The sequence below is a fragment of the Tachyglossus aculeatus genome, chromosome 12, assembly GCF_015852505.1.
Source record: "Tachyglossus aculeatus isolate mTacAcu1 chromosome 12, mTacAcu1.pri, whole genome shotgun sequence".
Taxonomy (NCBI): domain Eukaryota; kingdom Metazoa; phylum Chordata; class Mammalia; order Monotremata; family Tachyglossidae; genus Tachyglossus; species Tachyglossus aculeatus.
In genome coordinates, this window is record NC_052077.1 from 5,965,163 (window position 1) to 5,992,453 (window position 27,291).

Sequence of the window (27,291 nt, forward strand, 5' to 3'; positions counted from 1 at the left end):
TTAACTCGATGATAAACCGCTGTAGTTGGAAATGCAGTTTAGGCGGGGTAGGTGAGATGATCATCTGTGTTTTTCCCAACCATCTCGTCGTAAATTGTGTCTCATAAACGGGTAGATTTGCTTGATGAGAGAATGCTTTTATAATCTCCCCGGCAGGCTTTCACTCCAATGCATGGCATTTGAAACATGTTCTGGTGGGAGTTTTGGACTGATTGTTGCTTGGGCACTTGTGCGGAAATGAAGCTTTAGACCCTGCATGTTTCTTCAGTGTTTTTCTGTTGCAGTCCAGTCCAGGAGAAACAGTGGTTTTGGCTACCGTGGTGGGTGGTTTGGGCTGTACGGACAGTTGCGTGTCTGCCTTAACAAAACAGTAGTAGCTCAAAATTGGCTTCCAGAGAGGGGTTTCAAAAAACAATGTTTTCTTTCACAGCCCAACCAAAATCGACCTTTCTCCCCTGGCTGGGCAGATTCCCAGGATAGTCTCTTGGCTGCAGACCTCACTGAGAAGCAAACAGTTCTCGGAGTCACTGGGCTCCACTTTCCTTTGCGTCATGAAATTCACTCGGGAAGAGAATTGGTTAGCTTAAAAAAGTCCTCATGATCCAAGAGCTGCCGTCGCCTCTTTCTTTGTCATTTCTGTTCAAAGCGCATTTTGTTTTCCTTTTGTTTTGGGGAAAAGCGTTCAAGTGTCATTCTCACCAGACTGTTCCGAGTGGCGTATCGTTAGGCGTGTTTCATTCTTTCCCATTTCTGTGCTTTTGTGGCGCATATTCCAAAATAAGATGTCTTTTCTCAGGGTATATTGTTCCTCATCCTGAATTATGACTCATTGTTGGGCTCTTTCACAATTGGGTGTCATTGTTCAAAGGACCAGGTGCTGAGACTCATCATAAGCTTTGGAAAAAAAAAACAACCAAATTTGTTACAATTCGGGACTTTAAATTTCTGTGCCGTTACTTGTATTGTGCTTACTTTTCCCTTACTATATTGCTCTGAAACCTAGCTGCCCTAGATTTAAGAAAACCGGCCTAGAATCAAACACTTCCCTTCCCCTCCCTCTTGCAAAGACATGGATCTTGCCCACACCAAGTTAATCAAACACTTCCCTTCCCCTCCCTCTTGCAAAGACATGGATCTTGCCCACACCACGTTAAACCATTTCTCATTTTGTGGAACAAATGTCAGAACTCACCCATGTCCAACAGCACAGTTCGTATTTGCAGTTAGTTCTACTTGGACCTATTTGTTTTTTGTTTTGTTCCTGGAAGAGCTGGAAATGAAGAAAGGTCATTCAGATGATGATGCTGATGGTATTTATTAAGCACTTACTATGTGCAAAGCACTATTCTAAGCGCTGGGGAGGTTACAAGGTGACCAGGTTGTCCCATGGGGGGCTCACAGTCTTAATCCCCATTTTACAGTTGAGGTAACTGAGGCACCGAGAAGTGAAGTGACTTGCCCAAAGTCACAAAGCTGACAATTGGCGGAGCCGGCATTTGAACCCATGACCTCTGACTCCAAAGCCCGGGTTCTTTCCACCGAGCCACTCTGCTTCTGATCGGCTCCAGAGTTTCCCCAATCAGTCAGTGGTATTTATTCAGCACTTACTGTGTGCAGAGCACTGTACTGGGCCCTTGGGAGTGTAGAATATAGTAAAGTTCTGGACTGAGGTCGTCGTGGGCGGGGATCGTCTCTCTTTATTGCTGAATTGTACTTTCCAAGCACTTAGTACAGTGCTCTGCATACAGCAAATGCTCAATAAATACGATTGAATGAATACAGTTGATAGACCTGATCCCTGCCCTCAAGGAGCTTACGACCCCGTGAATTGCCCCGGGTACCTGCAGACCCGCCCTTACCTTCTCACACCCACTGACATCCTGATTGGAGTCCGAGGACACCCCCCACGCCCCCGCCAATAAAATGACAAACAGGATGGGGTTCATCAGGGCCGGGGGCCTTAATATATCAAAAATGGTCTCTTTCAGACCCATGTACTGACTTCAGGGTCCCAGGTAGGTTCTAGGACAGGTTGAAGGGCAGATGTCTCCGGAAACATAACTCCCGTTTGTCCCGGTGGTCTCTCCACAGATATTTATTTCAAGCAGAATATTAGCTGTGCCCCATGTACATTGCGGCCTGAAACGGATTTTTCTAGAACAAAGTTCTCAAAAAAAGCAAACCCCAAACCAACCCATTGAATCATGCCGTCTCCTACTCCCCTCCCTCTCAAGGCCCATCACTCACCGTTCTGATCTAACACTCCTCTGTTTCCCAGTCAGCAGTAGCAAGAGTCTCCTCTAAGATGTCCTGGACTCCAGGACTTGAACAGTGGGAGAGCTTTGCGAGAAAGCGGAGTATTGTAGATCCTGGGAGGGGAAATGTTGGACCCTCCCCCAGCCAGACCCGTTGCTTAAATATTGATTTTTTGAAGCAACTTAGTGTTTTTCAGGGCTAAAAATAGATCAAATGCCTCACGGTGTTTTCAGAGCAATACGGTAGATTTTCTTATCAATTCGGGTCACTGAATAGTTGCCCAAAGGACTTTGAAACATCTCTCCTTACTACGTGCCAGTCAGTAGTGCCCCAAGCATTTCTGTGGAGAGTAGGATGCTTGAATTTGTCGGCTCTCCCCCCAGAGTCGTGGTAAATTGCTCTCGTTGTAAATTACTGTCGTGGTACCACAACAGTAGTAAATTATACGTATACGGAGATGCAGCAGGGATGCTGATTGGTTATCAGGAACTCCCGTGCGTGCATCCGGGACCGCTCACCAGTCGGCATCTGGCTTTTTGGCTCTCCCTAGGCATGATAGAGGATAGGGGGGATGTCGGACTGACGACCGTCTCCAACAGCACTGGCCCCACCATGGCCCAAAAGCCACCATTCCCTGTCCGTGGGTGATTCCTTTGACAAGCGAGAGATCCCACACAGAGTCGTTTCGGCTATAAAGCTGCGACTTGGATGCAATGTGTTATAGGAGTAACAGTATACAGTGATGTAACTTGATCCAACAATTGTCCATTAGCTTTGTGTATGTTACTTTTGTCATTAGGGGCAAGGAGTCAGTCTGCTAGTTTTGTTGCATTATACTGTCCCAAGCACTTAGTACATGTAGAAAGTGCTCAGTAAATACCAACAGTTGATTTTGAAAAATTCACCTATTCCCTATACGAGAAAAGCTGAAGGAGCGACCTTGAAAGAAGTTTCAAACTGGTTGTCTTTAAGATGCTCGGGAGCTAATTGGGGCTTTTGATACAGAAACAAGATGCAGAGCACATGACACAAGCTCAAGAAGCAAAACCCACCCCCCTCGGTCTAAGATTTCAAGGGTTTTCAAGCCATCTTCCCCCTAGGCTCCTACTTACCACTGAAACAATAGTGGGTGCTTGTCAATGCTGGAGTTTTGGAGAATGCGGCTTTTGAGTTCAAGGGGTGTCGAGAATGACGGTGGGCGTGTATATAGACACACACATGTGTGCGTATGTGCATATCAGGGGGACGGCACTGACTGTGACATTGTGATTGGTGTCTGAACCTGGCTCTTAAGGTCGATGCTTTGACTGATAATCCCTTCCGTGCTGTGTGCATGTTCGGATTGCCATCTGCCGTCCCGTTTCATTTCGTTACCCAAGCGCCTGATGCCATTCCTCCATCTCGGTATCGCTCACCCCGGTGCCTCTGGCCCGAGACGGTCCGCCCCGTTGCAGAATGGAGCCCACCAGGCTGACCTGTCTAAAGCTGCCCTGCTCTCTGTGCACTGGTCAGGCTGCATCATTAGTCATTTTCCTTCAATGCCTTCATCCCCCAGGCCCTTAGTTGAACGTCTACTGTGGGCGGAGCAACATAGAAAGGGCTCGGGGTGGTGCCGACGGAGTTCCCCGTCAAGCGGGACGGATGAACCTCGCTCCTGAGACTCCATGACCGAGAACCGGCACAGAGGAATCGCTATAATGGAAGCGGTCGATGCGCCCTGACCCCATCCTGTGGTGCAGAGTGTTATTCATGAGCAAGTGGGTGGGCAGGGTGCAGTATTTTGTTTTAATGATATTTGTTGAGCGCCTACAATCTGTCAAACACTGTTCCAACCTCTGGGGTAGGTACAAGTTAAGTTGGATACAGTACCTGTCCCGCATAGGGCTCACGGTCTTACGTAGGAGGGAGACCAGGTATTTGATCCCATTGTACAGTTGAGGGAACTGAGGCACAGAGAAGCGAAGTGACTTGGCCAAGGTCACAGTGCGAGCAGTTGGCCGAGCCAGGATTAGAACCCAGGTCCTCCAATTCTTTCCACTGGACTGCGTCGCGCTACACTACAGAGAACACGCAACGGCTTTATTTGTTGGTCTGCAGAATCCCTTTTCTACCAAAAGGACTGCAGCTTAGTGCCGTTTCTGTTCCGTAGCACCAAAAAAACTCCGCAGGCAGCCTGCCTTGATAGCCACTAATGTCTTCGGCCTGAGATGCCGCATTAGAAGTCCAAGTCACAGTCCTTGCCCTCTCTTCCGTCCCTGGCTGCAGTGCTGTGGTCTAATAGAGGAGACAGGCTAACACCAACTTCTTACTAGTAGTTTTGAGCAGGAGAGAGGACAGAGTCATAACTCGTAACCAATAACAGGAGTTTGGAATGATAAGGAGATGAACAAATAAGGGGGAAAAAAACAAGTAGTGGAAGCAAAGCATTATGTACAAGGTTAAGGATTGTTTTGTAAACAGAAATACCAAGGACAGCTGTTAGGTTCACAGGACCCAGCGCTGCAGGTTAGTTGCCAAATGTCTCCTTTAGGAAGTGAATCTGCTGGGAGGGCTTTGAAGATGAAAAGAGATGTAGCCCAGAGCATTTAAAGGAGGAGGAGGGAGAAGGGTGTGAACAGAGGGAGGCGGAGGTAGTGTGAGGAAGGAGGTTAGCTTGTGGGGGTGCGGAGAGGTCCAGTTAGGGCGGAGCAGTTGAAGAGTGAAAGCCAGTCGGGGAGGTGTCTCATGCAGTGAGAATGGAAATCCTTTGGAGATGTTTGGCGGGTGCCAAGCGAGCTTTTACAAAGCTGTCGGGGATGGCAGGGCATAATGTAGATCGAGGAGGGGGTAGCCTGGTCATAGGGACTCCACTGAGGAAGCCGATACAGCAGAACCTATCGGGAGTTGAGATCTTGAGCCAGGATGGACACGGTTTGGGTGGAGAGAGGGAAAGAGCCGGGAAATCCTGGGAAGGATTTAGCCACAGACCGAGGGTTAAAAGAGAGCAAGAGGTCCAAGATGACACCAGGTTGCAGGCTTCTGGGACAGGGAGGTCGGCCGTGTGATCAGCTGAGAGTAAATTTAGGAAGAACGGGTTTAGAAGGCAAGGTGAGGAGCTCGGGTGGTCCCGTGAAATTGGAGCGTCCTGTGGTTGAGAGAAATGGAGATGGCAAAGTAGGAGTGGGGTTGGGGTTCGTGATGGGAGGTCTTTGTGCGTTCTCAAATGCGTAGGGAGACCCGGGGCCGGACGTTGGGCCCCCCTGACTGTTGATGGGGGATGGGAGGGGGCGGGCCGTCTTAAAGCGTTTTTTCTATCCACCCTGTTCACAGTTTCAGCCATGCCCCAGGTTACAACCAGCCCTGGGATAGAACCCGTATTGTTTGATGCCTCACCCCAGGCATACATCCGGCCGGCCTTGACGTCCCAGCCGAGCGATTCGGGTAAGTACATCCCTCCCCGCCCCCGCCTCCCCCCCGGGCCGAGCCTAAGAAATCGGCCGTGAGCGGACCTTGGAGGCAGCTCTTTCCAGAGTTTGTCAGATTTTTCAAGGCATCGAAGGGAGCCCCGAGAAGCCATGGAACTGGAGAAGGAACTACGCTGAGCGAAAGGTGGAGCGGATGTCCTGAAGTTCATCGCAGCTCATTCAGAGACGTCTCTGTCCAATGAGTATCTCGTCGTACTTCCGTAGTCCGACTTATCACTGCCAAAGGTGGAAGCATTTGAAGCTGTGGCTTCCCCGTCGCCGGCTTCAAATCGTCTCTGTCAGTTTTCAGGAAAGCGGACAAATTTACAAGTGTGTTTGAAGACGAAAATCCCAGTGGAAGAGAGTTCAGTAGAGCACAGTGGTTCAGGAGTTAACCTGCTTCAAGGGACCTTAAGAAGAACGAAGAAGGCGCTTAACCTCCTTTCTTCTCCCACTTGGCGAATTATTCATGAAATGGGAAAATCCATTGCCAGTCAGCAGAACAAGACGCTACTTTTGCAGCCTTTTACCGTACCTCGTTACCTCATTTTCTCATACCTCATTTTACCATACCTCGTTAATTTATTTTGTGATACCTTGTGAATTACTGTAATACAGAGTAAGCAGGATTAGGCAGGGTGGGGTGCATATCCCATTTCAAGTCACGTTATGGCAGCTGCTTCAGTATTCTGAAGCATTCTTGAGTATTTTCCTCACAAGTCCCAAGTGTGATGTGATGTCTGAAAGGGTGTCCCTAGTTGGAGCAATGGAGAGGCTGTATTGCCCAGTGGAAAGAGCGTGGGCCTGGGAATCAGAAGACCTGAGTTCTAATCCCTGCTCTGCCACTTGTCTGCTCTGTGACCTTGGGCTAGTCACTTTACTTCTCTGTGCCTCAATTCCCTCAGCTGCAGAAGGAGGATTCAGTACCTGTTCTCCTTCCTGCTTAAACTGATCCGTACGTGGGACCTGATTATCTTGTTTCTACCCCAGAGCTTCCTACAGCGTTTGATACACGTAAGCGCTTTACAAATGCCATTATTATTATTACTCAAATGGAAACAGTTTCCTGAAAACTCACATGTATGTGGCGCGGGCCAATAATTAAGAAAATCAGCAGTGCCATAATAGGCTAAGTACAGCTAGCCCAGAATTCTGTGTTTGATGTGCACAGGATTCGTGAAGGAACAAAGAGATTGTTGTCCTCCTTGGTATGCATCTTAATGCTTACATTTATAGATGTACTAACAACCCTAGCTTTTTCCTGCATAGCCCCAACTTTCCTGCTAGCACGCCGTTGTGGACTGCTTGTCCGTTCTTTTATCCAAACCGCTCTTTGCCTAAAGTTACCTGGTTGACTTCGAATTGCTGAGGATAAATTTTTACAATTTACAGAGTGTAAATCATTGTCTCGAAAATTTGCGTGTTTTCTTAATATGCATCCCCTTCCCCTGTGCCGTTTGAACCCTTTCATCAGGTGGCAGGGTGTTGTTACCTAATCATTTGTGCTAGGTTATTGCCTAGAAAAATTGTTTCATTTCTCATCCACTCTCTGCGGTGAATTGCAGGACTTCTTGGTGGGAATAGTTGAGAAGGGAGGACAGCAAAGGAATTACTTTTTCTCTCTCTCTTCATTTAACGGGTTTTTTCCCCTCAAATTGCAGCAAGATTATGAAGCATAAAACAAGCGTGATACCAAGTGGGGGGTTTTGGCTGGGGCCCTGCCAGGACCCCGATTTGAAGATTTGCAGAAGGCCTAGCATCTTTCATTCCCATGGCCATTTGGGTCCAAGGTTGAGGGAAGTGGGCAATTGATTTTCAGCATTCCTTAGAACAGTGCCTGGCTCGTAGTAAGTGCTTAACAAATACCATAAAACAAGGAAAAAAAAGGCATTCCCCTTCACGTGCTGTATGGAAGCTAGGGTGATAGGAGGAGAAATAAAAGGAATGCTCTCTGTTTGGTGGATCAGTTTGTTTTTTCAGGATGTGATCGTGTAATCCGGGTTTTATACCATGGTTTTAAGGCCATTCATTAACAGATGATGGTTTCACACAGGACCGGTTCCCCTGGAGGCTTAAGGGTATTTTGTTTTAAGTCTTGGATTTGCAGCAAGATGAATCCATTCTTGCAGAAATGAAGGTGGAATCATCATCAGTTGCAACTAGCAACCTGCTTTTGTCAGAATTTGATTTCTTTCCCTTTGAAAAGGGGTGGCTGCAGTGTATCATTCTGTCCTGCATTGAAATGTCCCCGCTCGCCCTAGGGAACTCCATCTCTTTTTCAAAGGGAACCTGAAGGTGATTTCTTTTTGTTTCTTTGTTTATTTTTTTTTTTTTGGGTGGTATTTGTTAAGCCCTTAGTATGTTCCAGGCACGGTACTGAGCACTGGGGTAGATGCGAGGTAATCAGGTTAAACACAGTTCCTGTCTCTCACATGGGCCCTGTAGTCTTAATCCCCATTTTACAGATTAGGTAACTGAGACACAGAGAAGTTAAATCACTCGCCCAAGGTCACATAGCAGACAAGTGGCCGAGCTGGAATTAGAAACCAGGTCCTCTGATTCTCAGGCCTAGGCTCTTTAATACTACTACTTATAACAATAATAATAATAATAATAATAAACTGTGGTATTTGTTGAGTAGTTACCATGTGCTGGCACAGCACTGGGGGTATATAAACAAATCAGGCTGGACATAGTCCCTATCCCATATGGGGCTCACAGTCTCAATCCCCATTTTACAGAAGAGGTAACTGAGGCACAGAGAAGTGAAGCGACTTGCCTCCTGTGCTGTGGAATGCATGCCCTACTCCAGATAATAATAATTATGGTACTTGTTAAGCACTTAAGATGTCCCAAGCACTGTTGCTAAGCGCTCAAGATGTGCCAAGCACTGTTCTAAGCACCAGGGTAGATACCATGTTAATCAGGTTGGATACAGTCCATGTCCCACATGGGGCCCACACTCTTAGTCCCCGTCTTCCAGATAACTGAGGCCCAGAGAAGTAAAGTGACATGCCCAAGGTCATTCATTCATTCAGTTGTATTTACTGAGTGCTTACTGTGTGCGGAGCACTGTACTAAGTGCTTGGAAAGTACAATTCGGCAACATATAGAGACAATCCCCACCCAACAACGCGCTCACAGTGTAGAAGGAGGGAGACAGACATCAATAGGCATCACACAGCAGACGTGATGGAGCGGGATTAGAACCCAGATCCTCTTGACTGCCAGGCTGGGCCCTGTCGACTAAGCCACTGTGGTTCTCTGATGATGATGCTCATTGTCCGGGCTAGCCGGGAGGAGGGGTGCACGCCTGCCGGAAACACGGGCAAGTCGCTCATCACAGTGGCTCGTGCGTCCGACTCCCCCCCAGCCCAAGGAACTTTCACTGGGGACGGAGCCATTGGCCTGGGCTGCAGATGGGCTGTCACCCCCCACCCCAGTGGCCTGAGAGCGGGTGCTTCTTGGCTTTCCAAAACCTGGGAATTGAGGCAGGAGAAGCTGCCAGTGAACTGTTCACCGCAACTCAGCAACATAGGCTTCCGTGGGTGAAACACCAAAATGGAGAACCCCCCCTTTCCTCGCCTCGCTCGCGTGTCCAGAAGTCACTGTCATCCAGAATGGCCCTAGGTGGCCCAGGGTCCTTGACCCTTCCACGCTCGTTGAAAAATTGCAGGGAGTGGTGGGAGTGTCTGAACTCACTCTACTGGTTTCCTCGAGAAAACGGGTGAGCAGTCAAAACAAGACTCGCGTGATTTTTGCAAAGAAACAAAGATCGAGTTTGAGCTTGTCGTAGCGGTTGTTTGCCGTACTATTAGCGCCGAGGAAGGCTCTTCACAGAGCTCTGACAAGCTGATCTTCAAAGAGGATTTTGACGTAAGCAGTGACGTGAAAGCATGGAGAAAAGTCATGGGGCCACACGAGATTGGAAAGCTAAGTAGCAGTGGCCTACTCCTGATGTGTTCATCTTGGATTTCGGTCATACTTGCTGTCGATCTTGCCCCCCACTGAGCAAATAAGACAGGCAGATCTTGGGCACACCCATATAGATTAGCCTTTTTCTGATAGAGGCCTGAAGGATAGTCATTTTGTGTCACTGCATGGAGCCAAATGCCGGGCTGAGCATTGTTTGGAATGTCCCAAACTTTCACCTGCGATAAAACCATTATATCGCAAGATGACACCCAAATCTGTGAAGAAAGCGGAGACTCCTGGGGACTGAAGACCCCTGAAGGAAACTCTTCAGTAATATGAAAACAGCCACATTGGAACCTCAACCGCTGCAACCAGAGAATGTGTCTGTATGAAATACCGTCAACCAAACAACTCTGGAGCTGCTGCCACATTTGGCAGACGGTTTTATGGGCTGAACTCTATTTTACTAACCTCCCAACTGGGAATGGTTCCTAGAACAGGGATACCCAAGTTGGGCTGGAAATCCAGGAGCTACCTCGGCCTTCTCACCTGGCCCAGTGCCGGCCTTGGGATCGACTGCAGCGGGAAGGACGCCCTGCAGAAATGGAAGCGAGCGGGTCAAACAGGAATTCCCCCTGGGCTCATTGCAAGGGGTGCATCTTTGGATTCATATGTCCAGTGGCCACAGGAATGCCTCAGAAAAATCGTCATGTGCCCTAGGATCCCCAGAAGTGACTGCAGGATGCGGTTTGGCCCAATCCATCCTATTTTGGCTGTAGCCCCCAGTGAGGGGGTGAGAGGGGGGAGGGAGTAAAGGCTTTGGTGCAGGGGGAGAGAGAAGCAGGGCCACCCAACCCTGCCCCAACTGCAGGTGAGGTCAGCCGTTCACTGACCGGACTCAGCCCCAGAAATTTGGGTCCTGTGGACCAACCTGAGCTACCCCGTACTACCTCCACTGCCAAGGTGACGGTCGGTTCAGGAACGGGTCTGGAACTCTGCTCCAGACCCAGTCCAGATCCCTCCGTCACTTTCCCCAAGTCTGTGGGCTCCCCAAACCCCCTCATCCGTCCGCAGACCCTTCCGAAGGCGCACTGCTCTTCTGGCACCGTCGCCCAAGTGGTCCTGCAACTCTGAACTGAAAAAACGAATCCTAGAATGAGAGCAGTAGAGCTGGAAAGGACTTGGAGAGGTCATCTGAATCCGATGGGGGGGTAGGCGGGGGTTTCTTCAAGCCATCTCTCCCGTTGCCAAATTCCATCCCCCAAAGTAGCCGAACTTGAAGACGGGATATGGTCATTGCAATATCTTAAGTCTGCAGTTGGGGCTACTTTATCCGGTAAAGAACAAAGTAGAGCGAAGGCCGTTTCTCCAAATCACTGTCTGTTGCTGGGCCTTAAGGAAAGGCCAGGCTTTCTTCGGCATTAAGATTGTGGAGCAGATCGTTATGCAAAATTGAACCTAAAAGGAGTTTAGACTAACTGGAGATGGAACTGTTTTCATAGACATGTGCCTCTGAAGGTCTGCTTGATTGGCTATGTGTTTGTGTCTCATCGTATTGCTCTGAAACCAAGAAGAGGGTTTGTTTAATAGTAATGATAATAATTGTGGTGTTTACTAAGGGCCTGCTAGGTGCCCAACATTATACTAAGTGCTGAGTTAGAAAGTAAGACAGACACCACCCCTTCCCCATCTGGGGCTCACGGTCGTAAATGGGAGGGAGGGGGGCAATTCAATTCCCATTTTACTGATGAGGAAATTGAGGCACAGAGAAGTTAAGCAACTTGCCCAAGGTCACACAGCAGTCAAGAGTTGGAGCCGGGATTAGAATTCAGGTCTCCTGACTCTCAGGTCTGTGATCTTACCACCGGACCATGCTGCTTCCATTTTGCCCTTCAAAAAGGCGTCTTCGAATCCTGATGAAGGGACTGCACATATATGTTCTCTGGTGGTGAGAACTAAAGCATTTCACCTTTGGCTCTGGCTTTCTGCTACGAGAGGAGGTGAAGCCCAGCCTTGGGAGCTGAAAACCTTGAGCGAGGACTTTCTCTCTGCTCCCTTTTACAAGTAGCTGCCAGATGAGAGAGATTGCCCTAGCAGAAGCAAAAGCAAGGAGATATTTCTTTTTGCCCTCCCCCTCTGAATCCACGTTTCCTTTTGTTTCTTTCTCTCGCTCTGACTGTCTGAGTCTCTGTCCTCCTCCTCCTCCCTCCATGTGTTGTTCTGTTCTTTATGTCTGGCGTCTGCCCTGAGAAATTCCTCAAGCCCAGGCTCCTAACCCTGACCGTTGCACACAGTGGGCAAAGGAGATGTGGGTCATGGATTCAAGAAGAAAGAAAGCAAGCTAGTGAGAGGGGTAACCGGTCGCGAGGCAGGAGATGAGTGACAGACACCCAACAAAAGCAGTGGAGAGCGGTGAATGGAGTGATGCTCGTTCTCTTCCGAAGTCCGTTTTTACGGAATACGTCTCCTACCCAGTTCTTGGTTTCAGAGTAGTCTGCCTTTTGGAATTTCCTTAATGAAACCATCCCACCTCACTTCCATTGGCCAAGTCGGTCTGCTACCAACCGAGGGGTTTTTTTTCCCCCAAATCTGCATGGGGCAAGCTCTTTTAAATGCCATGGTGACATTAACATCATGGATATGGTTTGTTCTCTGAACCAAATGCAGGTGGTCTTACCCAAAGCCCAAACCAGAGAACCCTGATGTCAAAATGGCTTCTTGCTGACGGACAGCACTTAAACTATTCCTGCTCCTAACTATCTGTAGGGTCCTTCTTGCAATCCCTGGGGTCTAAACAGAGTGGCTGGGGAGAAAGAGAAGTAACGAAGAGCTACCTGCACACTTAGCCATTCACACCTAGCCGCCCAGAGCCAGCCACTCAGAACTCTCACACAAAATCTTGTTTAAATTAATCGTCACAACGGCAATCTAATGCTTTTTGGTTCTTTACTGCTGCATTGGGGCAAAAAGAACTATTAAGAAGCCACTGAGATAATAATGGATAATAAGGCGGATTGCACACATTTGGTTAAGTTCCCAATAGGTTTTCCCTATGCAGATTCATTAGGCATTTTTAAATAATGGGTTTTGAAGGAATTCACATTCATGTTTTTTGTATGACTGAGAACATTGTAATAACTCCAAGGAGTAACATCCCATCATCGCTACAAAAAAAAATCTGTTTCATATGTGGATGGGTGAAATGTGCATTCATTTTCTTAATCTGACATTTCGTTACAATTGGATCACTAAAAGCCACGTTATTGTTTTGAGTGGCTTTGCTCCAGAGGTCGCTTTCTCATTCCTCCTATTGTTTATCCATTTTTTTTTTAAATTTTACCCGTGTATTAATGTGAGCTAATCCAGTCCATATATTCGTGACATCAAATGTCTCTGGAGTTAGGCCTCATTAGAATCTTAATGCAAAAATCCTTGTAGACCACTGAACTTTTTTTGGTTTAATTGCCACTGGCAACTCCCAGAAACATTGGCTTTGTTTTAGCTCCTAAGAGATTTCCTTCTTCTTTTTCCTTCCAGCCATTGACAGCTCCTCTACAACAAGCAGCGCATCTCCAGTGCCCAACAACTATGATGCCCTAGAAGGAGGAGGATATCCAGGTAACCTGTGTTTGACAAGATGTTTTCACATTTGTTAAAGCGGCGTGGCTCAGTGGAATGAGCCCGGGCTTTGGAGTCAGAGGTCATGGGTTCGAATCCTGGTTCCACTAATTGTCAGCTGTGTGACCTTGGGCAAGTCACTTAACTTCTCTGTGCCTCAGTTACCTCATCTGTAAAATGGGGATTGACTGTGAGCCCCCCGGGGGACAACCTGATCACCTTGTAACCTCACCAGTGCTTAAAACAGTGCTTTGCACATAGTAAGCGCTTAATAAATGCCATTATTATTACTATTATTAATGCTTCCTTTGTGTAAAAAATTAAACAAAAAGCGGGTCCCACTATAAGTTATGCCAACAAAATTGTTATTGTTTCCAAAGGGAGTTCAAATCCCAGCTCTCGCGATCAATCAGTGTATTTATTGAGTACTATGTGTACAACAGTACCAAGCGCCTGGGGAAAGTACAATACAGCCTTAGGCTTAACTTCTGCACTTCAGTTTCCTCAACTGTAGAAATGGGGATTCATTACCCGTTCTCCATCACATTTAGACTGTGAGTGGCATATGGGAGAGGGACAGTGTCAGTCAGTCGTATTTATTGAGCACTAACTGTACTAAGCGCTTGGGAGAGTACAAAATAACAAAAGAACAGACATATTCTCTGACCACAGTGAGCTGTCCAACCTGATTAACTTGCATCTACCCCGGGGCTCAGAATACTCCTTGACAAATAGCAATGGCTTAACAAATACCGCTGAATAAAGGGAGTGGGGAGGAAGACATTCTAGTGGTAAAAAGAGAGATACGCCTCTAGGTTTTAAGTGACTTGTGGTCTCTGCACAATTAAACCCACGGATTGATAATCATTTTTTAAAGTTTCCCGATCCTGTTCTGCCTCTTTCTAGAATGAAATCTGTCATTGTGTTATCAGGACAAAATAGGTCATCGTAGAACTCAGAAGAAAATGTCTTCATCTGGGTTATCGCCTTGCCCCGTGATGAGCTGGGAGGCAGTGCCAAGATCTCGATGGGCTCTCGTGCTCAATGCAGGACAAAAGACCCCCCGTCTCTGGGGTCACCGGCCCAGCATGGCCTAATGGCTAGAGCACGGGCCTGAGAGTCTGAAGGACGTAGGTCCTAATCCTGCTCTGCCCTTTGTCTGCTGTGTGACCGTGGGCAAGTCACTTCACTTCTCTGGGCTTCAGTTACCTCACCAGTAAATTGCGGAGTTAGACTGTGAGCCCTAGGTGGGGCAGGGTAAATGCTAAGTGCAGAGGTAGATACAAGATAATTAGGTCAGACAAAAAAATGAAAATAAATGATGGCATTTGTTAAGCGCCTGCTGTGTGCAAAGTACTGTTCTAAGAGCTGGGGAGGATACAAGGTGATCAGGTTGTCCCACGTGAGGCTCACAGTCTTAATCCCCATTTTACAGATGAGGTGTGACTTGCCCAAGTTCACACAGCTGACGAGTGGCGCAGCCGGGATTTGAACCCATGACCTCTGACTCTCAAGCCCGTGCTCACGCCACGCTGGACATGGCCCCTGTCCATCATGGAGCTCACAGTCTAAGGGGGAGGGAGAACAGCTATCGAACTCCCATTTTACGGGTGAGGAAACTGAGGCCCAGAGAAGTTAAGTTACTTGTCCAAAGTCACACAGCAGGCCAGTGGCAGAGCCAGGATTAGAACCCAGGCTCTTTGACTTCAAGACCTATGCTCTTTCCACTGGGCCATGCTGCTTTTCTCTCTCCCTCTCTCTCTCTCTCTCTCTCTCTCTCTCTCTCTCTCTCTCTCTCTCTCTCTCTCTAATTATAATTGTGTGTATAACATATGCACACAAAACAGTTCTTCATATTAAAAAATGCCATTATTAATCATGAGGTCCGGTTGGTGCCAGACCTTAAATCTCTTAAATTTTACGCTTCTGGCGTTAGATTTCTTATCGCAGACCTTACTCCCCCCTCCCCACACACAAACACACACACACCCACATACCCACCCCACCCTCACCCCCCGGACCCCCACCACGTAAAATCCCATCAAGGAACAAAATGCTCTCACCTTCGTGGGTGAAAGAACTCCTGTAAAACCGCAGGGTTCCACCACTGCTATGGCAAAATGACCACAGTCCAAGAATTCTGAAGGAATTCAAATGTCACCCAAGAGACGAGCAGTTTATTCCCAAAGAAGATTTTCCTCTCCTTTGGGTGAACAGCTCGGAAATTCTCAAGCAGTTCCCAGGTAAAATGTCTTATTTTTTTCCTCTCCGTGTCCCTGAAAAAGGAACAGAAAGCTGCACCTGGGACATCACTTTTAACCATTCTTCCCTATCGTCCTAAATGGGTTGAGCTTCTGCTGTAACTTGACATGGGCGGTGTGTGTGTGACTCCTTTGCATCCCTGCCGTGGATGGCTAACGGGAACATAAAAATCTCGGTAGCCACTTGTTCGCAGATGGGAAGAAATATCTTGTAAGGAGCAAAGGGGAACTGTTGGTGGGCCAGTTCAGGGATGACACTGGTATGGAAATAGTTCCAGTCACATCGGGCATTGGACTCTGGGGGACTTATTGGCCCTGGTTGGCTGGCCTGCTGTGGTCTAGATTTTGTGGCCATTGAGGCTGAGGCAGACCATTATCTTGTCCCCAGTCACCCCCATGACTGCACCTTTCCCTCAGCCCTTGCTGTGTCCCCACCCTGTCCACTCCTCTGCGAAGGGGCGAGAGACGATTTGGCTAACAGGTGGAGTGTCTGTGAATTGGAGTTTTGCTTCCCAGATGGCGATTGTGATGTGTCTTCGTTTTTGTCTTCCCTTTCTTAGAAACGCTTTCGTCGTCTACCAGCAGTCCAGCGCCCGCTCCCTCCACCCCTCAGCCAGCCAAGACGTCGAAGCCTTTCGGTTACGGCTATCCGACTCTTCAGCCTGGTTATCAAAACGCGGCCCCTCTTAGTTCTGGAACACAGACTGGTAACCCAGGATATCATTCTGGGTTCCAGCAGTATGCCCAGGTAAGAGTCTGGTCCGTCAGCCCATCAACGGCACCGATTGAGCACTTCTATGTGCAGAGCACTGTACTAAGTCCTGGGGAAAGCGTGTTACGATAGAGCTGGTGAAACAAAACCCACCGTTCATTATTATTGAAAATCCTGGTGAGGCGGTGAATCTGTAACATCCAAAATGTGGTGCCTCTCAGTGGAAGAGAGGTGGTTTATTGTTCAGTAACAATGCCTCTCATTTTGTGGGGATAGTAATAATAATAATTGTGGTATTTAAGCGCTTACTTTGTGCCAGGCACTGTACTAAGTGCCGGTGTAGATACAAGCTCATAGGGTTAGACACAGCCCCTGGTCCACATGGAGCTCACAGTCTTAATCCCCGTGTTACAGATGAGGTAACTGAGGCACAGAGAAGTTAAGTGATTTGCCCAAGGTCACAGGCGGAAAAGCGGTGGAGCCATAATTAGAACCCATGTCCTCCTGACTCTATCTTTAGACCTTTAAATTTAAACTTTAAACTTTAAATTTTAAGCGCTTTAAATTTAAAGCGTTAAATTTAAGAGATTTAAGACCTTTACTCTGTCCACTAGGCCAAGGTACTTCTCTCCTCGAGCCAGGATTCTTTTCTTGGTTGAAAAAAAGACATATATTTTTAGAATTTTTTAGCTATTCTTTGGAGACATCAGTCAAATTGCCTTGTTAATCCTGTGTGCCCCATTGGAGAGACTTTCTCTGCATTTTCTGTAGCTTGAAAGTAGCCTCGAGTGATGACCACCCCGTTCGTTAATTGTTATGCTCCTCTTGTTTTCCAGCAATATCCCAGTGTGAACCAGCTCTCGCCCAGTTTAGGAGGATTGAGCCTGCAGCATTCTCCACAGCCAGAAAGCCTGAGACCCGTCAACCTCACGCAGGATAGGAACATTCTTCCTACGACTCCTGTTCTGGCTCCTGTCCCCAACTTGAATGCGGACCTCAAGAAATTGAACTGTAACCCAGAGTAGGTATTCAACCGTAGGAGAATTTCCCGGGTCGAATGGATTTTCCCCTACTGACACTCCAAAATGTTAAAATTAGAACAGCAACCCTTGGGAAAGAGTCAGTGGACATTTCCTACTTTAACTTTAAATATGGAATTGGAAAAACCCACTCAGGTAACCTAATCCATTCGTTCCCAGCCCTATTAGACGTCACTCTGGACTTGGGTGTAGCTTTTCATCCTGTATTATTTTCCTCAGAATGGCATTACTGCGATTTTTCTCAAGGAACTATTTTTGTGGATCACGTTACTAGCAAATTTGTCATCTTAGAGTATGCAGACTAATCGTATTTTCCATCTTGTTCTTTCATTCTCATCTTCAAATAAGACTTCTGGGGTAATTCTTCCCTGTGTGCTATCATTTATGTCCTTTTGTCGTGGATAATTAGAGCCTCTTTCAGTCTTTCGACTGAAATCTCCCAATTCATTCTTCTTTGTTATTTCCTCCCCAGTCAGTGTGTTCGGTTTTTCAAATGCCAGGCATGCTGTTGGTGGAATTACTTGCAGAGCTGTGAATATAAGTAGCAAGTTGTTTTGAAGGTACCTATTTGGAGCAGAGAGAATGTAGAAGAGAGCATGAAGAAAGATGATTCCTTTTGCCTATTGAAACTTATTAGAGTCCATGAGTTTGAGCTTTTGGCAGTAGAACTGGGCACTGTTCTCTTGTGATAGAAGTCTCTCAGCACAGATGGCTTTCAGATTCAAAATCCTGAATTAAGATAGATCCTCTAAAGTTCATAGCCCATTGGTTCCGGGAGGCCAGAACAGCAGTGTGCCGTGGCAAAGGTGATTTTCCATGAGAAAATCCACTTCACTGACCGTGTCAATCAGTCCATCATATTTATTGAGCGCTTGTTATGTGTACAGAGCATTATACTAAGCGCTTGGGAGAGTACAGTATATAACAGTCGACAGACATGTTCACTGCCCCCAAGGAGCTTACAGTTTAAAGGGGGAGACGTACACCAATATAAATAAATACATTATGAATATGGACTTAATTACTGCCAAGCTAACAGTTTTAACCACCCTGAAATAAGTAACTAAATAAAAATATCTTCTGCTAGCAGGCCATCCCAGAAATACCTCAAGTAGGGAGTGGTTTAGATTCTGAGACCTATGTTCTCCAACTGAGCCCCTGAATGGAATAGTTAGTGCATTGGCTGTGGTGATAATTGTGGTATTTGTTAAGCGCTTTCTATGAACTAATCAGTGGGCAAGAAACAAGATAATCACTTTGGACATAGTCTCTGTCCCACCTGGAACTCATAGTCTAAATAGGAGAGGGAACAGGTATTGAATCCCCATTTTACAGACTGAGGCCCAGAGAAGTTAAGTGACTTGCCCATGGCCATACAGCAGACAAGTGGCAGGCCCGCGATTAAAACACAGATCCCTTGCTCTTTCCACTATGGTACTAACATTGTAGGAAAAAGAAAGTCTTGGGAATTTCTTTCCTGATGTGGCCACTTTCCCTTCACCCTCAGCGTCATCAGTGTTGCATTTGGTAAGTGCCTGCAATGTGCCAAGCACTGAACTAAACACTGGAATAGATAGAAGTTAATCAGTTCGGACACAATCACCGTCCTTACAGTCTGAGGAAGAGGGAGGACAGGTATTGAATCCCGAGTTTACAGGGAAGGAAACTGAGGCCCAGAGAAGTTAAATGACCTACCCGTGATCGCGCAGAAGACAAGTGGTAGAGCTGGGATTGGAACCCAGATCGCCTGGCCCCCAGCCCTGTGCTCTTTCCCTTAGGCCACGCCTGAATACCTGTAACTTTAGGAGAGACAAAGTCCTTGCCCTGAAGGACAGGCGGACACTGAGAGTACATATGTGAAGAGAACCAAAGGGAAAACGTAAATCCAGCTTGCAAAAGTAAGCAAAAAAAATGAATTAAAAGTGGAATAAATAAGCATCTATCCCTGTAAGGGCTGCTAATGGGTTCTAATCCCGGCTCTTCCACTTGTCTGCCATGTGACCTTGGTCAAGTCACTTCGCCTCTCTGGGCCTCAGTTACCTCATTTGTAAAATGGCGATTGAGACGGTGAGCCCCACGTGGGACAGGCACTGTGTCCAACCCGATTTGCTTGTATCCACTGCAGCGCTTAGTACAGTGCTTTGCACATAGTAAGAGCTTAACGGATACCAGAATTATTATTATTATTATTATCATTATTATTAATGATGGAATGATCTGATCTAGGTGATAGGACTCAGAAGAGACTTCCTGGAATTCTCTCTGGTTTCCAAGTTTCCCACCTCTGCTGCACTGAAGAGTTCAAATAAAGCAACACATTTCAAAGAGCAGCTGTAGTCAGTTGTAGGAAGTATTTCCATTTACCTACTGCCCAGAAGGTACAGTCAGATAATGGCGAATTTGAGGAAAATAGCACGTCACTTCACTTCTCTGTGCGTCAGTTCCCTCATCTGTAAAATGGGGATTAGGACTGTGAGCCCCATGTGGGACAAGGGACTGTGTCCATCCTGATTAGCCAGTGTCTTATTTCAGTGCCCGGAACATAGTAAGTGCTTAAAAAAAAACATTTTAAAAAATCAGTTGTATTTATTGAGTGCTTACTGTGTGCCTTGCGGCTGTACCAATCACTTGGGAGAGTACAGTACAACAGAGTTGGTAGACACATTCCCTGCCCACAGCGAGCTTACAGTCTGCATTGTGGAAGGACCACTGTATATAAAAATGTTCTCCACATCTGTCAGACATCCCTTTGTTCTCCCCGTGTTGTCACTAGAACACAATGGCAGAATCGGGGAACGTTCTTCCAACAGCGTGAGCCTGTTTGGCTACAGCATGTCGCGGTGTTGTAAAAGAGGATTGTGCATGTACACGTGGCGTGAGGTTCATTGGGTACCCACATCGCAAGTTTTCCCGAAGACAGTGTTTTGCAAGAACACCACCTTGGCATTCAAAGAGAAATGGGTGAACTTAAGCTGTATGCTGTTGGAGTCTAGTTTAATCTTCTTTTTAGCCTCCTGTTTCTTGTTCCTTACTAATCAATGTTACATTGTATCCCAAATGTTTTCCTTGCAGTTCATTTCGCTGTACTTTGACAAATATCCCACAGACTCAGGCTTTGCTGAACAAGGCTAAACTTCCTTTAGGATTGTTGTTACATCCGTTCAGAGATCTAACGGTAAAGTAGCTTTTTAAAACCTTTGTTCTAAACCTTTGTTTTAAACCTGTTTAAACCTTGTTCTGATGAAGTATGTAATTCCTTTTATAAGACCATGCATTCCTTTAACTGCATGGTTTTCTATAGGGAATTATACTTTGCTGGAATTAAATCATTGATCAGATGGTCTCCTATCATTGTTTTGATCCTTTGGGGACTATTAGTATCTTGAAGATCTTCTATCAGATGGTTAAGACTAATACAAAAAATAAAAGAGTGAGTTATAACTGAGAGACATCTGCTAAAAAAGCATACATTCAGGAGTGAGTCCTAAATATAATGATATGCACCCTATAGTTGAAATTCTGTAAGTTAAGTTTCAGGATAATGTCCCGTTTGCCATGTGAATGAGTGCACATAGTGTTGCAGCTTTTCAATCAATACAAAAGCCACTACCCTGGCTTCCACTCATCTGTGCTGTATTGAATCCAAGATCAGTTGTGTCAGCCGAACTTGAAGATGTAGTCAAATAATGATGGTATTTAGTAAGCACTTATTATGTGCCAAACACTATGTTGAGTGCTGAAGTAGATAGATAAGGCACAATCCCTTATGGGAATGGGGCTCGTATCATTAGTGTAGAAAAGTGATATTTTGCCAACAGAATTTCAGAGACTTTGTATCATCTGGGTCACCTTCTAGCATGCCTGTTCCTCTTCAGTTTCTTTTTAATTCATCCATCAGTGGTATTTATTCAGTGCTTTCTGTGTGCAGAGCACTGTATTAAGCACCCGGGAGAGCGTAGTACAACAGAGTTGGTAGGCAGCACTGGATTGTGCCAATAAAAGTATCTTCCCTCAGCAAATGCACTCACAGTGTGACAAGGATAGGTTCCACCTGAATGAACAGGGATTAGGAAGACCAGGCAGTGTATACTCAATTTACTGGAGGCCTATAACCCTTAGCAGGCCAGAAACCTAATGTTCATCGGGTCTACCTGAATTATTTGCAGTTGTGGGCATGTGGAGCAGAACTTATTTGCATGACTAACTGAAGCCAGGCTGTTAATGTGCCTTCCTTCCGTCAGGAGAAGCAGAGTGGCCTACTGGAAAGAGCACGGACATGGGATTCAGAAGGACTGGCGTTCTAATCCCTGCTTAAGCCACTTGTCTGCCCTGGGACCTTGGGCAAGTCACTTCACTTCTCTGGGCCTCAGTTACCTAATCTGTAAAATGGGGATTGAGACGATGAGCCCCATGTGGGACATTGACTGTGTCCAATCCGATTAGCTTATATCTACCCCAGTGTTTAGAACAGCCCTTGGGACCTAATAAGCTCTTAACAAATCATATTTTTCTTGACACCAGATGTATTGTATCACTCAAGATATGCAAGTACTTTTATCATACATAACTGACCTTTTGAGGATTCCTTCTATGTAGAGAAGAGAGTGAAACCGCTTCGCTCTGATTCATGTTATTTTTCTAGCCAAGCAGATTCTGGCTGTTGCCGTGTTGTATCTGTGTCACCGTTTTATTTAGGGATATGCTCTCTTGTGGTATATAAAACGGGAGACCATTTGATAGCAACGTGTGTTGCTCTGAAAACTCTCAGAACAAGAGCTCAACAAGCTCTGCCCATAAGCAGTCGCAGTCAATCAGTGGTATTTATCAGGTGCTCACTGTGTGCAGAGCACTGTATTAAAAGCTTGGGAGAATAATCAATCAGTGGTATTTATTGAGTGCTCACCGTGCAGAGCACTGCAGTAAGAGCTCAGTAGAGTACACTGTTACAGAAGAAGAAGAAGGTGGTGGTATTAAGCTTTTACTATGTGCCAAACACTGTTCTAAGCGCTGGGGTAGGTACAAGGTAATCAGGTTGTCCCCCGTGGGGCTCACAGTCTTCATCCCCATTTTCCAGATGAGGGAACTGAGGCCCAGAGAAATGAAGTGACTGGCTCAAAGTCACACAGCTGACGAATGGCGGAGCTGGGATTAGAACCCACAACCTCTTACTCCCAAGCCCAGGCTCTTTCCATTAAGCCACGCTGCTGCTCTGATCGAGAGTTGATAGACACATACCTTTGCTGCCCACATCGAACCAACGGTCTAGCGTCTAGCTGCACTATGTGCCTAACGTTGCCTTGGGGCGACCCGGACTACATCCTCTTATTTTATTTTACAGCAATTACCGGTGATAACGTCAAGCACCATCGTGAGGTGTCGCTCCTGCCGGACTTATATCAATCCTTTCGTCTCCTTCATTGATCAGAGGAGGTGGAAATGCAACCTCTGCTACAGAGTCAACGATGGTAAGCGGCAGAGCCGAGGAAGGGTTTTTTGGTTGGGTTTTTCACCCTCGGGGCCCAGGTTCCTGTTCTCGGTCAAGAGAAGGGAGGCGAGAGACTCAGTCCTCAGATTCCGAGCCTCCCCGCTGTGGACGGAGCCGTCGAAACACTTCATGCAGAGGTAGTGATAGTTCCGTACGTGGTCCAGGCCTCTAGCAGAGTGGTTATGCTCGCCAAAGACTGGCAAACGCGCCTCTTCTCAAGGCAGGGTCTCTTCGGATTGCATGCTGAGTTTATAATAATTCTGGTACTTGTTAAGCGCTTGCTATGTACCGGGCACTGTGGTAGGCACTGGAATAATTATTATAGTACTCGTTAAGCGCTTACTATGTGCCAAGCGTCGTTCTCAATGCCGGGGTGATTGCAAGTTAATCAGGTTGGACACAGTCCCTGTCCCACGTGGGGCTCACGGTCTTCATCCTGATTTTACGGATGAGGTAACTGAGGCCCAGAGAAGTGAAGTGGCTTGCCCAAGGTCACCCAGCAGATATGTGGCAAAACTGGGGTTAGAACCCAGGTCCTTCTGATTCCCAGGCCCGTGCTCCATCCACTAAGCCAACTCTAACTCTAGCAGCTGTATTCTTCATTTTCCCAGTCAATCAATCAATGGTATTTATTGAGTGCATACTATGTGCCGAGCACCATACTAAGTGGTTGGGAGAGTAATCAGTCAGTCAATCGTATTTATTGAGCACTTAACTCTGTGTAGAGCACTGTACTCTATTATTACTTATTACTTATTATTACTTATTACTCTATTTATTTATTTATTTATTTATTTTACTTGTACATTTCTTATTACTCTATTTATTTATTTATTTATTTATTTTACTTGTACATTTCTATCCTACTTATTTTGTTGGTATGTTTGGTTCTGTTCTCTGTCTCCCCCTTTTAGACTGTGAGCCCACTGTTGGGTAGGGACTGTCTCTATGTGATGCCAATTTGTACTTCCCAAGCGCTTAGTACAGTGCTCTGCACATAGTAAGCGCTCAGTAAATACGATTGATTGATTGATTGATTGATTGTACTAAGCACCTGGGAGAGTACAGTATAACAGTCGGAAGACACATTCCCTGCCGACAGCAAGCTTTCAGTCCAGAGGGAGGAGGCAGACATTAATATAAATAAGTACATTGCGGCTGTATTTAAGTGCGGTGGGGCTGAAGGAGGGGTGAAAACAGGGAGCAAGTCCAAGTTCAAGGGTGACGCAGAAGGAGAGAAGAGGAAAGGAGGGCTTAGGAAGGAGGAGGTGTGCCTTTGAAGAGTACATTCTAGCAGAACTAACAGACACGTGCCGTGCCCTGAATTGCAAGAATTCATTTTTAAGCATTTAGTAATGGTCCTCCAGAAAGTTTGTGCTAGGGATGCTTCCATGCATGGCGGTGAGTTGGTCTAAAGTGAATACTAACCCCTGGGTTTCTAGCCCAGCTGCTAACCACTGTCCTACATGGACATTTGAAATAACATCACTTTTGGAAATAACTCAGTTTTTCCATTCACAACAGGGAGACTTTTTTTTTTCTCCTGGAAGTGATTTTAAAACCCTCTGGAATTCTCAGAGGCATATAAATGTCAAGTATTGAAAATAAGAGGTTTTTGTGTTGACATTATTGAGGCGGTTATGGGAGTATAAGCTGTGTATTGCATCTGTCAGTGATCATTTGCATTGAATTTCCATTGATTGTTCATTTATTTTCTAGTTCCTGAAGAATTTATGTACAATCCCCTTTCCCGATCTTATGGAGAGCCTCACAAGCGGCCCGAGGTGCAGAATTCAACTGTGGAATTCATTGCTTCTTCAGACTACATGGTAACTATTTGGTGTTTTGTCCTCAGTAGGTACGGCTATAATGGAACTTAAATCTCGTTACAGTCAACGCTGTGATAGCAGTATTCAGTCAATCTATAGAATTTACTAAGCACTTAACTGTGTGCTGAGCACTGTATTAAGTGCTTTGATTCTGTGGAAAGTAGAGCATTGTTGGTATGAAGGGTAGCTTTATTACACTTGATTCTAAAGGTCAGAACTAAGTGTCCAATAATAAGAAAAGTAGGCAGTTCTACCTAAACAGATCTGCATACGTGTCTTTTTGCTTCTTTTTGCCTCTCAGACACTTAGTACAGTGCTCTGCACACAGGAGGCACTCAAATACTGTTGATCGATTGAGTACTAAAATGGCTAGTCAATGAATTAGTGGAGGAAGAGCAGAGAGGTGGCATGGAAGACTTACAAGTCTTTGGGATAACTTGACACTACAAAGATGAAGATGGGAGAGGGGACTAAGGAGTCCATGAAGGGGTCTGCCAATCCACTTGACTAAGAAAACAGGGAGATGAGAGAAGCAATCTGGACAAATCCTGAAAACAAGAGTACTGTATATAGGAAATTAAAGACAATACCAGGAACTTGACCAGGGACTTACTAAAGTAGATGGAGAGAAAAGTCATAGGTTAGAGCTCTTCTTTTTGGGAAATTGCTCCTAGATTTTCTGACTAGAGGCATAAAAAGGAGACACTTTGTCATTCCCAAATGATTTGGTGCCCGTGCCTCAATAATGCAGGCTGTCTACCTTAACTCTGTTTATCAAGGTTCCACTTGTGTGGAATACATTTACTTGATCTGGTGGGGCATTAGACAAAGACGCAACACTCAGATTACCCTCCCGGATTAGTGGAGAGAAATTGAGATTGCCTTTTGGAGGAGGGGACTTTGAACAAAGATTTGGAAGGTTGGGAAGTAGACACCTATATCAGAGTTCTCAAAAATATTTAATTAAGAGCTGAAGGTTACAAATGAAAACAAATCCAGTTCAAACTGTCTTTCTCTGGATCTACTGCCCACCCCCTTCCAGGACCCTCTGTATTTCTCCTTAGGCTTCCCCAGCATCACGTTGTTCTTTCCTTCAAGGGCAGGAGCCTCTCTCCTCCAGACCCCTAATTGCTGAACTCCAAACCTGCAAGAATCCTCTCCCGTCTCTCCCTCTTGACTTGTATCCAGCCAGGATCCACAGCACAAGCTCTCCTCATTCCCTACTCTCCTAGACACGGAGCTCATTTGCCTCACACTAAAATGGCCACTGGCCTTTTTTTCCAGCAACCCAGCCCCTCTAGTTCCTCACCAAACCTTGTCTCTGACTGATTCAGCTAATTCTCCATACTTTCTCTAGGGCAGGGCACCACAAAATGACTTTCCTGGCATCCTCCTCCCTCTCCTTAGTGTGGGGTCCAGTGTGTGTCTCACACTTCCTCCTCTTTATCTCAAGCAGGGTTGGGTCAGTGAATTTGAGAGGCAGGGAGGGTGTTCCAGACAATGAGATAGGCATGCGTAATGGGCTGGACTCTGAGGGTCGAAAATAAGCTGTTCAGTCACTCCTTTAACTCTTGCCACATCATTTTCCACACCATCTACAAGAGCTACTGAAGCAGTTTCTCTCCATCTACTTTAGTCAAGGTCCTGGTATGAACCTGGCATAGTCCTTAATTTGCTACGTACAGTACTCTTGTTTTCAGGATTTGTCCAGGTTGCTTCTCTCATCTCCCTGTTTTCCTAGTCAAGTGGATTGGCAGACCCCTTCAGGTACTCTTTAGTCCCCTCTCCCATCTTCATCTTTGTAGTGTCAAGTTATCCCAAAGACTTGTAAGTCTTCCATGCCACCTCTCTTCTCTCTTTCCAAGTTCTAACAAAACTGACTCTCACAGGAAGTTTGATTTTAAAAGTCATAGGTTAGGGCTCTTCTTTTTGGGAAATTTTGCCCAGATTTTCTGACCAGAGGCATGAAAAGGAGACACTTTGTCACTCCCAAATTATTTGGTGCCCATGCCTCAATAATGCGGGCTGTCAATACCTTAACTCTATTTGTCGAGTTTCCACTTGTGTGGAATACATTTACTTAATCTGGTGGGGAATTAGACCAAGACACAGCACTCATATTACCCTCATTTTGACAGCCTAATCCTAACAGCTCTGGTAGATCTCCATTACCTGGGCTTATCCCTGGGAAGATGGAAAGAGGTTACGTGTTGACCCCAAAAAGCATTTAGGGGAAAACGAGGTAAAGAATTGAAGCAGGAAGAGAGGCAGTCCCTTCAAAGGGACCCACTGGTTTCCTACTTGAGTTAGTCTTGCTATCAAAGAATTGCCTTTATGCAGTCCACATCTATCAAATTTTAAAGAATAAGAAGGAAGATACATCCTGCTGTAGCGAAATATGTATTTTCCCCTTGTGCTTTTAAAATTTGATAAGTATGTCTAGATATCTCACTGCAGTGGAAAGTTAACTCTTAGAAAGCAAGACTACATCTTCTGAATGTTATGTACAGCACCCGGCTCATTGTGTTTGTTGCTGTCAATATTCAGCAACAACCTCAAAGTAAGTTGTTGTTTTTTTAAAACCTGCATATTCCTCAGTCCGTCACTAAAACCTATAGGTTTTACCCTCACCGTACCTGTAGAACCTGCCCCTTCATCTCCATCCAAAGTGCTACCATGGTGACCCACACACTTATATACCACCTAGACTACTGTATCAGCTTCCTCGCTGA

General features: G+C 46.1%; 1 protein-coding gene across 2 annotated transcripts in view; it reads left to right on the forward strand.

Annotated features, from left to right (window-relative positions):
- SEC24B (SEC24 homolog B, COPII coat complex component) overlaps positions 1-27,291 on the forward strand; it is a 109,484-nt gene that overhangs the window by 53,897 nt on the left and 28,296 nt on the right. For both annotated transcript variants that reach the window (XM_038755099.1, XM_038755098.1), the window contains 7 exons: positions 5,566-5,676; positions 13,152-13,232; positions 16,054-16,241; positions 17,042-17,226; positions 20,318-20,420; positions 22,584-22,710; positions 24,450-24,559. In XM_038755099.1, the coding sequence (XP_038611027.1) occupies positions 5,566-5,676; positions 13,152-13,232; positions 16,054-16,241; positions 17,042-17,226; positions 20,318-20,420; positions 22,584-22,710; positions 24,450-24,559 (905 nt within the window). The remainder of the gene's footprint in view (positions 1-5,565; positions 5,677-13,151; positions 13,233-16,053; positions 16,242-17,041; positions 17,227-20,317; positions 20,421-22,583; positions 22,711-24,449; positions 24,560-27,291) is intronic.